General features: G+C 44.4%; 1 protein-coding gene across 2 annotated transcripts in view; it reads left to right on the forward strand.

The window, feature by feature from the left end:
- LIMD1 (LIM domain containing 1) overlaps positions 1–12,046 on the forward strand; it is an 87,257-nt gene that overhangs the window by 61,284 nt on the left and 13,927 nt on the right. For both annotated transcript variants that reach the window (XM_055382178.2, XM_019024067.4), the window contains exon 3: positions 10,462–10,529. In XM_055382178.2, the coding sequence (XP_055238153.1) occupies positions 10,462–10,529 (68 nt within the window). The remainder of the gene's footprint in view (positions 1–10,461; positions 10,530–12,046) is intronic.

Below are 12,046 nucleotides of genomic sequence, written 5' to 3' on the forward strand. Positions count from 1 at the left end.
AAGTGCTGGGATTATAGGCATGAGACACCACACTCGGCCTATCAGTCAATATTTTATAAACGGCTGATATAAATAAAATAAAGAGCATTTTGACTACTGTTTTCTAAATTGTAAAAATGGTCTATTGAGTATATATTTAGTGTGACTGTCATCAGCTATTTCCTAGTGGAGGGAATTCCTCTACTGGAAGCAGGACGATTCTGAAACTAGAATTATAAAGATGTAACACTGACACTCCCACCCCCAGTGTTATGTTTGATGCTGATTATTCAGGGATGGTTTAGGTCTTAGCATTTTTGACCAAGATGAACAGCATCAAATGGAAGTGCCAGTTCAGAGACAAGCCTGAGGCATAGTCTGACTTGGTGATTCTCAAAGTGTGGTCCCTGGACTAGCACCATCAGCATCACTAGGGAACTTAACTAGAAATGCAGAGTCTCGGGCCCCTTCCCACACTTACTAAGTCAGCAGTCTGTGTTTCAACAAACCCACCTGGTGGTTCTGAAGCATGCTAAGGTTTGAGAACCACCTAAGTTTTTGGTGTTTATCCCTCGGCTATTCCATTTTGTCCTCTGTCCTTATTAGCTCTGCCAAAGCCGCAGCAGCTCCCTAGTGTTACATCTCTACGTATGAGCCGCCATAACAAGTCAGTGAGGACAGTGAAATTTGCCTCTTCAAGGGAGCAGAAGGAAGTTTAATTGGGAATGCCAGGAAATCCATCTACTTCCCTGGAAGGACTGGACGTTTATACTGCCCCCTCGAAAATCCTTATGTTGAATCTCTAATCCCAACATGATGGTATTTGGAGGTGGAGTCTTTGGGAGGTGATTAAGTTATGAGAGTGGATACTTCCTGAATGGGATTAGTGTCCTTATAAGAAGAGCTCAGAGATGTAGTTAGTTCCCTTTCCACCATGTGAGAAAACAGCAGGAAGACAGCCATCTGTAAATCAGGAACTGGATCCTCACCAAGAACCTGACCCTACTAGCACCCTGATGTTGGACTTCCAACCTCCAGAGCTGTGAGAAATAAATGTCTATTGTTTAAGCTACTCAGTTTATGGTATTTTGTTCTAACAGCCTAAAATGACTAAGACATTCCCCTTAGTCTGAGAGATATTCCTTTTGGAACAGAAAACAAGAGAGACAGTATAGTGTGGTGGAAAGAGTGTTGACTTTGCACAAGAGAGACCTGGGTTCGAATCTCAACTTTTCTATTTAACTTTTAGCTACATAGGTGAATTTAACCTCTTTAGCTTTTGTTTCTCCATCAGAAAAAAAAAAAAGCATCAGTAACTCAACCATAATATAGTAAGTGAGTTTTCTTTTTCTTTCTTTTTTTTTTTTTTTGAGACGGAGTCTCACTCTGTCGCCAGGCTGGAGTGCAGTGGTGCAATCTCGGCTCACTGCACCCTCCGCCTCCCAGGTTCAAGCGATTCTCCTGCGTCAGCTTCCTGAGTAGCTGGGATTACAGGCACGCACCACCACACCCAACTGGTTTTTGTATTTTTAGTAGGGACGGGGTTTCACCATGTTGGCCAGGATGGTCTTGGTCTCCTGACCTCATGATCCGCCTACCTTGGCCTCCCAAAGTGCTGGGATTACAGGTGTGAGCCACCGCGCCCGGCCGACAAGTGAGTTTCAACTGCCCAAACGTCAGGGCACATTATTGCAAGATTAATGAAATGACTCAAGCAGGCCTCCAGGGCTGGCTGGCTTCGGGTAAATTGTGCTGCTTCAACCTGTCCTTGTCCTGGCTGTGGTTTGGCACCACCTAGTGGCGGTTGGGTGCTCTAGCTTAAATGTCAATAAGGAGGATTCTGGATCCTGCTCTTGATTGGAACTTTCAGGACAGTGGCAGTGATTCCAGGAATTTTCAGGTTAGTTGGCGTCTGTTTCATTGGCCAAATCTGGGGTGATTCAGCCTGGAGAATACCTTTTCTGCCTCCCTGCTTCTCAGCACCAGGTTGCTTGCTGTTTCCTACCTGGCCTCAGCCTCCTCTCAGCAACCCCCTTTCTCCAAAGATACAAACTTTAGCCTGTCTCCAAGTGGAAGACAGGCTATCAAGTTACATCTAAATGCCTGTCATCACAAGGAGTTTTTACGGAACTGTTCATGACACTTAAGTGAGACATGAGGCAAGTAAAAGGCCCAGTACCTAGAAAGTGTTTGAATGAAAATTCCCTTTTCCGGCCAGATATGGTAACTCACACCTGTAATCTCAATGCTTTGGGAGGCCAAGGCGGGAGGATTGCTGAGACCAGTAGTTCGAGGCTGCAGTGAGCTATGATTGTACCACTGCACTCCGGCCTGGGCAACAGAGCAAGATGCTGTCTCAAAAAAAAAAAAAAAAGGAAAAAGAAAGAAAGGCCTGCCCCGTTTCCTGGCAGAAGAGAGAAACTGGATTCTGCATATAGGTGTGCATCCAACAAGCATTAAATACTGCTGCATGGCCTCATGGTGCAGTGGAACAAGCACAGTCTTCAGAGTCAGACAAATCTGGGTTCCCATCCTGCCCACTTACTACCTGGGTAAGCCTCAATTTCCTTACTTATGAAATGAAAACGATAATGTGTAATTCATAAGTATCATATTTTTACTCCAGAAAGTTAGGAGTAATCCTTGGGTGTGATTTCAAGTGATTCCCAAAAATAATCAATTCCTGTATCCTTGTACTGCTCCATGACATTGACATGTGATGTATTTTATTTGTGCCTCACTCTTTACTGAACCCTTTCTACGCTCACTGAAACCTGGAGTAGGTGATGGCTTTGAGTAGGAAATGACTTTGTGAGTTTCTTCCGTAAAAGGCATGTGGCAGTACAGGGTCAGAAGGTGGGGTGATGCAGTAACCTGTGTGGCAAAGTTTTCAAGCATTTAAAAATATATGTGAAAGCCCTAAACATAGTACTTAGACCACAGAAGACAATCAGTAGATGTTAGGCTTTTCTTCCACTCAGAATACAAACAAATATATTTTGATACACTATCCAGTTTCTAACCTCAGGTGGTCTTTCAAAACCGAAGTGAAAAATGAAGTGTGAGTTCTTCAGAGCAAACTAAGCCCCACCCTCTTAGGTCAGTGGGGGAGTCTCAGTTTTTTAAAATTTGGAATAAAGGAAAATCAGATGTAGTCCCCCAACCCCCTGTACTGGCCTCCTGTGTCCAGACATGGGAATTCTCAGCTGTGGGAACTGGCAGCAAGAGGACTTATCTAGCCAGCTGGGCAATTTTTTAAATGATCGGAGCAATACCTGCTCATTGGTAAATCTTTGGGAAAGTGTAGGAAAGTATATAGAAGCAACCAACTAGGAAATAAACCATCCCCTCCACCATGCAGATTCTTTTTTGTTTGTTTGTTTGTTTGTTTGTTGTTGTTTTTTTTTGGAGACTGAGTTTTGCTCATGTTGCTCATTGCAGGCTGGAGTGCAATGGTGTGATCTCAGCTCGCCGCAACCTCCACCCCTTGGGTTCAAGTGATTCTCCTGCCTCAGCCTCCTGAGTAGCTGGGACTATAGGCATGCACCACCATGCCAGGCTAATTTTGTATTTTTAGTAGAGAGGGGGCTTTTCCATGTTGGTCAGACTGGTCTTGAACTCCCGACTTCAGGCGATCTGCCTGCCTTGGCCTCTCAAAGTGCTGGGATTACAGGCATGAGCCACCGTGCCTGGCCTCACCATGCAGATTCTAAATATGTCCACTCAGAGGCGTTGCCACTCATGGGCAGATTTCCTTTCCAGTCTTTTTTTCTTTGAATTTCTTTATATAGTTGAGATGCACAATTTTTAAATCTTGCTTTTTTACTTTTCACATTATAACATAAGGGTTTTCTTTTAAAATTAAAAGTATTGTTTTTCATATTATACATATTTCTAGAAAAATTTAATATAGAAATATGTGAAGTAAAGTGAAATTTCTCTCTAATACCATCTGTCACTGTACCTAATACTAGAAAGAAAATTTAAAATATTAAAGTATATAAAGTAGAAAGTGATGTTTCACTGTTCTACCAGTGTTACCCACTGTTTGTTTTTTTCCCTTTTGCATATCAATGGTATCTGCAAATTACTGAAATGGAATTGTACTATAAATACACTTGTCAAGTTTGCTTTTTTCACTTGTTAATGTATTTTCAGTCTGGATGCAGTAGTTCACACCTGTAATCCTGAGATGGGCTGATCACTTGAGCCCAGGAGTTGTTGACCAGCCTTAGACAACATGGCGAAACACTGTCTCTACAAAAAATACAAAAATTAGGCCGTTGTGGTGGTGCACACCTGTAGCCCTATCTACTCAGGAGGCCGAGGTGGGAGCATTCCTTGAGCCTGGGAGGCTGAGGCTGCAGATTGCGCCACTGCACTCCAGCCTGGGTGACAGAGTCGGGCTCCATCTCAAAAAAACCCCAAACATGTATATATATATATATGCTATCCTTCTGTAGTATAAGCATTTTCCAATATGACTAAAACACTATTTAAATGACATTTTAAATAGCTATGTAACATTTCATCATTTATATGTACTCTGGTTTATATAACCATTCCTCTAAGGCTGCCAGTTTGGATCTAAGTAAATATTTATTCACTTTTTAAAATTCTTTCCCAAAGCTAAGTCTCAGATAACCTCACTGAGTCAGAGATAAACATTTTAAAGTTTCCCTTCCAGGGAGAGTTTATCATCTTACACTCTCAGCAGTAGCTTATGAAAATATACAGTGACAACAATCACAAACACTTAAAAAATCTTTGTTGATCTCCTGGGTGAAAAAGCTCTCGTTTAATTTGTTTCTTAACACTAGAGGGTTCAGTGCTTCTGCATGTTCAATGATCTTCCTCTGTGATTTTTGGAATAGAGGTGATCTTCGCCCTATTACACAAAACGTTGATTTCCAGCTCAGATTCGTTAGAACTTGCTAACCCCATTCCTGGAACCAGAGTGCTGTTTGCTGTGTTCTCCATACATTGGATCAGAAGCCTAAGCTCTGGAAGTCCTGCACCGTTTCCTGGTGGCCTCCTAGCTCCCTCTAGGGGCCCCATCCGCAACTGCAGCCCCACCTCCTTTCCTCTCTTGAGGAATGAGTTTACCCTGCGGGAATTCCGAGAAGGAAGAGGCGAAATTGGGGAGCTCCACAAGTAAAGATTTGGACTTTGTGATCAGACAGTGTGTGAATAGTTTTGCTTACTGGTTGAGCAGCTTCTCTTAGGTGGGCTGTCTTTTTTTTTTTTTTCCCGAGACGGAGTCTCTCTCTGTCATACAGGCTGGAGTGCAATGGCGCGATCTTAGCTTCCTGCAGCCTCCGCCTCCCAGGTTCAAGCGATTCTCCTACCGCGGCCTCCCAAGTAGCTAGGATTATAGGCGCGTGCCACCATGCCAAGCTAATTTTTGTATTTTTAGTGGAGATGAGGTTTCGCCATGTTGGCCAGGCTGGTCTCGAACTCGTGACCTCAAGTGGTCCAACAGCCTCAGCCTCCCAGAGTGCTGGGATCACAGGCGTGAGCCACCGCACCCGGCCAGGTGGGTTGTTTGTGTTCCTCGTCACCTTGTTCCTTGGGAGGGACAGAGGGCAGCAGATCAGCTGTCACCCAGGTAGGTGTCCGACGTGGGAAAAATATGGGAAAGATACTCTAGTTAGTTCTCATTTTCTTTTCTAAAACTTCGAGTTTTCTGGAGTCCCTTTATAGAGAGGAAAGTTTAAGTAACTGAAATTAATTTCCATGGCTGTCAAGGGGGTTCTAATGATGATCCCTGAGATCACCCAGCTGTAGGGAGACAGTCTTGGTACCCTAGTTTAGCAGAGTCAGAAAATACTGCGAACGTTCAAGGATGGGGACCTTCTAGAAGAGAGGGCAACAGTAACTTTGAGGGGAGGACAAGAGAGCAGCTTTGGAGACCTAAAGAGTTGTGGCCTTCTATGTAAGTCCTATTATCCCTTCCACGCACCCCCACCCACATTCCCCTACTCCATTAAACTTTGTTTCAGGTTATAAAAATAATGCATGATTATTGCAGGAAAAAATGGTAATTGAAAATCACCTATTTCTTACACTCAAAGATAATGACTTAAAATTTGGTGTACATCTTATGTGTATGAGTGTACACATAATTTTGTCATCATATATGTGAGTGTGTTCATAACTGTAACCCACATACTTACATACTTCCTTTAAAATATTTTAAGTATTTTTCCATGTCAATAAATTTTTTTTGAAAACACAATCTTTTTATGGCTGCATAATATTCCAACATGTATATGGGTTATCATTTAATAGGAATTGGACATTTGATGCTCATTTTTAGCAAGCTATTATAAATCTGAGATGACGATTTCTGGAACTAGGATAAATTCCTGAAATAGAATTTTTGGGGAGAAAATATCTGAACTTTGTAAATTCCATTGACATTTAATACCAAATTTCTCTCCTAAGAGCTTGTTTTAGCTTCTGCTATCCCTTGCAGAGTGTGAACAAGTATCTGTTTGTCTGTGTCATTAGTAACACTGGGGTTATCATTCTTTTTAAGCTTTGCTAGTCTGATAGGTAAAGCATAGGGTTTTTTGTTGTTGTTTGTTTTTGGAGAGACAGAGTCTCACTCTATCGCCCAGGCTGGCGTGCACAGACGTGATCTCAGCTCACTGCAGTCTCAACCTCTAGGCACAAGTGATCCTCCTAGCTCAGCCTCCTAAGTAGCTGGGACTACAGGCGTGCCCCACTACACCTAGCTAACTTTTTTATTATTTGTAGAGATGGGATCTTGCTGTGTTGCCTAGGCTGGTCTTGAGCTCCTGGGTTCAAGTGATCCTCCCACCTTGGCCTCCCAAAGTGTTGGAATTACAGGTGTGAGCCCCTGTGCCTGGCAGCAATATTTTTTAAATCATGAGGAAAGCTAAAGATTTTATTTTATAGTTATTGATCATTCATACTTATTTTGTGGTTTGTCTGCCTATTCTTTACCCATTTTTTATATAGGACTGTTACTTGAGTTATTTTCATATTAGAGTTACATCCTTTTCTGTCATACAGTATAGATGTTTGCTCTAGTTTGTTATTGCCTTTTCGTTTACGGTGTTTCACCTAAGTGTGTGTGTGTGTGTGTGTGTGCACGTGTAAAACCTACTGGAAGGTACTATGGGAAACAATCCTTATTTACCTGTCACCCAGAATGCACAGACATTTTTACATTATAGTTTTGGTTTGATATTTTTTATAAAGGAAATTAAATATATAAAAATTGTGTGTGTATTTTAAACCCTACTGGAAAGTGCTATAGGAAATAATCCTTATTTACCTATCACCCAGAATGCACAGACATTTTTACATTGTAGCTTTGATTCTGTATTTTTATGAAGGAAATAAAATATTATATAAAAATTGGAATCATCTTGATTCCTTTTCCCATCCTCTCCCTTCCTTCCCTAGGGCAGCTGCCATTATGAATTGAAATTTTCCTACTGTTACCATATATACTATTGTCAATAAAAAACATACAGTACTAGTTTACCGTACTAGTTTGTGGCCGGGCATGGTGGCTCACACCTGTAATCCCAGCACTTTGGGAGGCCAAGGTGGGTGGATCACCTGAGGTCAGGAGTTCGAGACCAGCCTGGCCACCATCTCTACTAAAAATACAAAAATTAGCTGGGTGTGGTGGTGAGTGCCTGTAATCCCAGTTGCTTGGGAGGCTGAGGCAGGAGAATCACTTGAACCTGGGAGGCAGAGGCTGCAGTGAACCAAGATCGTGCCACTGCACTCCAGCCTTGGCAACACAGCGAGACTCCGTCTCAAAAAAAAAAACAAAACAGTACTAGTTTGTGTATGTGTGTGTGCGCACTCTCAAACTTACACATATACAATCATTGGTATATCTTCAGGCATTTTGCCTTATTTGCACTGGTGTTCAGTTCAATTAATAATGATATGCATAGATCTAGCCCTTTCATTTTGACTGCTGTCTGGTATCACATCCAGTAGATACAGCTCCAGTTTCTTCATCTATTTATCAATTCTCATATCTAGTGAACACTGAAGACGCTTCTAGTTTTTCCATAACAACGTTGCCGTGAACATCCATACATGTCTGTCCTCATGCATATTTGGATAATCTTCTCAAGGGGCAACCTTAGAAGTGTCTTGTGGATTATGTGTATTTTCAGATCTATTGGCCCTTGACAAATTGTTCCCAAGTAGTCATCCCAGCTGATGATACTCCCACCAGTGTGAAAGGGCTCCTCTTGTCCCACACCTTCCAAGACATGCTATTAGATTTAGTAATTTTTGCCGATCTATGAAAGTGAGATAGAATCTCATTGTGGTTTTAGTTTGCATTATCCTGATTGTTGATAGAATAGAACATCTTTTTATTATAGATATTGGGGTTATGATTAATAATCCTGGTTATTCCTAAGGTATAACAGGTTTTCTATTCTATGCACTTTCTCTTCCTGCCCTTTGCTCATTTCCCCATTGGATTATTTATCTTTTTCTTATTAATTGGTGTTCTTTGTGTCTTAGGTACTAATACTATTTTAATTTATTTTATTTATTTATTTTTGAGACAGAGTCTTGCTCTGTTGCCCAGTCTTGACTCACTGCAATCTCCACCTCCTGGGTTCAAGTGATTCTTCTGCCTCAGACTCCCAAGTAGTGCGTGGCACCATGCCTGGCTAATTTTTTTTTTTTTTTTTTTTTTTTTTTGAGACAGAGTCTCCCTCTGTCACCCAGGCTGGAGTGCAGTGGCACGATCTCGGCTCACTGCAACCTCTGCCTCCTAGGTGCAGGCGATTCTCCTGCCTCAGTCTCCCAAGTAGCTGGGGTTACAGGTGCATGCCACCCTGCCCAGCTCTTTTTTGTATTTTTAGTAGAGATGGGGTTTCACCACATTGGCCAGGCTGATCGCGAACTCCTGACCTCAGGTGATCCACCTGCCTCAGCCTCCCAAAGTGCTGGCACTACAGGCTTGAGCCACCGTGCCTGGCCAATTTTTGTACCTTTTGTAGAGACGAAGTTTCACCATGTTGGCCAGGCTGGTCCCAAACTCCTGACCTCAAGTGATCCTCCCGTGTCAGCCTCCCAAAATGCTGGGACTGCAGGCATGAACAACTGTGCCCCGCCAGATACTAATAGCATTTTATATGTGCTTTGGCCATCTTCTGATCCATGGCTTACTCTTCCTTTTTTCTTTAACTCAACATGTACTGCACTCTGTTAGAGTATTGCCAAGCCCTCCCCTCCAAGTATGAAGCTGACTTAGCTATATCTTCAAGGAATGCAGCATATACTCAGAGTATTAAAAAGTCCTACAGGAACCAACAGGAGGGCTGGGGAAACATTCAGACAACACTAGATCTGGTAGCAACGACCACCACAGCAAAGAAGATGGATTTGTAGTTAAAGTTACTTCCTTTTTTATGCCTTTTCCGCTGCGTTGATGCTTTCAGGGTCCTCTCTGAGGTCTGAGGAGTGTTCTTCGACAGTCTTGTCGCTATCTGCCTTGCGCTGCTTTGCCTCCTGTGGGCGTCACCAGGCGAGGGCAGCCAGTGTTCGTCTGGCGGGTTTCTCTGTATCTCGGGCACTGTTTGTGACAATGATGATTTTACTTTCATTTTGTGGGCTGGCCCCAAAGGGCTTGGTTTAACTTTTTGCAGAGAGTTCATTCAGTTTCTGAAACCCCCACATTGCCTGTTGAGTATGTGTTGAGCCTGGCCCTGGAAATGCCCTCAGATCTGTGAATACTGCCAAGTAGGGGATCCCGGGACACCCTAATGATGCCTCTGCTGACCTTGAGCTCACAGCCCCATTGTGTTTTCCATAAGAGATGAGAGGGACTGATAAAGGATGTTTGCCTGTGTTAGCCTTATGGAAGCAAGAGTTCCACCCAAGGAATCAGGGTGCTTTGAACTTTTCCCACTCCCGCCTACTCATTTTAGGTCAAGAGAAAACAAAAATATCCTTCCAACAATGTGTGTTTTCTACAGTTTAGGTGAGAAAAAGATCGGAAAATAATAGTTAACCAATGTATAGGACTCTCCTGATAGGCGGTCACAATGGTCCTGGAGCACATGTCCAAGGTGACTGTCATAAATGCCTGTGGGAAACTGCATCTTCACAAGAGACTGTTGCCTGGATGCCCCGTTGTGTTGCCTCTGCTGTCCTGCCACCAAATGCTTTGCTGGCGTCTTTCCAAGCAGATAGGAGGTGCTGGAAGGTGAGCGTAGGATGACTTCCAAGTCAGCCCTTGAGTCTTTTTGCCAACTAGCACCTGCCAGGGCACCCTTCCTCCCGGCCTCAGCCTGCCTGCCTCTCGCCGAGGGCCACGGCATCTTTTAGGAACTGGAAAGTGTCATTGACAGTTGGCGGTTTTTACCTGTTTATTTCTGCCTAAAGATTTTGCTTTTCACTTTTCACTTTTTCCACTGCATATTAAAATTTTTCTTTTTTACCCTGTGTTTGTGATTTTTTCCTTAGGCCGGAAGCTGAGAGGAAAAGCCTTTTATTTTGTCAACGGCAAAGTGTTTTGTGAAGAAGACTTCCTGGTGAGTGTGTCACCGAAGCCTCCCCTTGCATGTCCTGGCCAGAGTCAGAGGGCAGGGGCCTGGGGGAACCTGGGCCAGCGCTTAGGGAAGCTGCACTGCTGGAGAGAGGGGCCCTGCCTTTCCTTCTGTAGACACTTGGGGGTGGCCATGTTCGTGAGGCCAATGGCAAACCACACAGCCTTGCACTTTGAAGGAACTGTGGGGTCACTTGGCTATCTTCTTGCTGCTTTCTGCAAGAGGAAGAGTTCTGCCTCTTCCACCACCCTGGACTCCTCCTCTTAGACCACTGGCCTGGGACCTGGGCTCTCTTCTTCTCATCCCACTCTCTCTGGGAATCTAGCTTCTCCCATGGACTGGAAGTCCATCCATGTGCCAGTGGCTCCCAGACCTGAGCTCTAGCCCTGCCGCACCTCTGAGGCCAGCTGCTGGCATCCCACTGGCCCCTGGGCTGTGTCCCAGCCCCTCACATACCAGCCCCTCACCATATTTCTGTGAAGCAGAAAAATCTTACCTTGCCTTGGGTCCTGATCTGTGAGAATTGCCTCCTAGGTTTGTCCTCAACCCCACCTCCTTGAACGCAGCCAGGCATTGAACTTTCTGCTGCCATGTCTTCCACAATTCTGCCTCCGTTCACACCTCCAGCATGGCTCAGCCAGGCTAGCTTAACGGCCTCCACACACCCGCATCAAGAGGCTTTATAGAGCATAAACCTGGCCTGCTTGGTCCCAGCATGTGCAGGGTACAAAGCATACTCAGAAGCTCTCCGAGGTCTGGAATCCCCAGCTGCCCACACCTGTGCAACCTCATGCCTTCGTGCCTTTGCTTGGGCCATTTCCCCTGCTTGCAACGTCTTGCCCCTTTATTTTCCCAGATCCCCCCAACAGCCTTCCTGTCCCTCCTGCACCCACAATGGAGGAGCTCCTCTGTGCTGCCACCATGCCCGGGGCCTGCCCTGGCAGGGCTGTGGGCTGTTAGCCCTGAGCAGTATGTCTGCTTACAAGTCTCTCCTCCATGGACTGAAAGATTCCAGGGTAGAAAGAACGTGCGTCTTCACCTTCACACCTGCAGATTCTAACAAGATGCCATGCAGAGTGGGTGCTTGGTAGTTGGTGGTTGAAATGACCCTGTCATCTCAGGGATGAGGAATGTGAGATGCAGAGATGGGCTCAGGGCCAGCTTCTCCCTGCCTTCCCTTGAAAAAAGCTCTATTTGATTTTCACTGAAAAGTTGATTCATTATGATTCCTGTTGGCCAGAAACAGACTAGCAAACCCAAACGGGCTTAAGTAAAAAGCAAATTATTCCAGCAGTGCCTCAGGAGTCATTTTCTCCACAGTTTTTGGCCATGTATCTCAGTGTTAGCTTCAGTCTCAGGTCCTATGTGATGGCCAGATGTTGGGAGGACCCCAGAGTTTACATTCTCTCAGTTTCACATCCAATGGGCAGGAGTGCCAGTTCCTCCTTCACAATCCTCCACAGACGTCTCCTGGAGTCTCATTGGCTCTTACTGGGCCACAT

This window comes from Gorilla gorilla, chromosome 2 (assembly GCF_029281585.2).
Source record: "Gorilla gorilla gorilla isolate KB3781 chromosome 2, NHGRI_mGorGor1-v2.1_pri, whole genome shotgun sequence".
In the NCBI taxonomy this organism is placed as follows: Eukaryota; Metazoa; Chordata; class Mammalia; order Primates; family Hominidae; genus Gorilla; species Gorilla gorilla.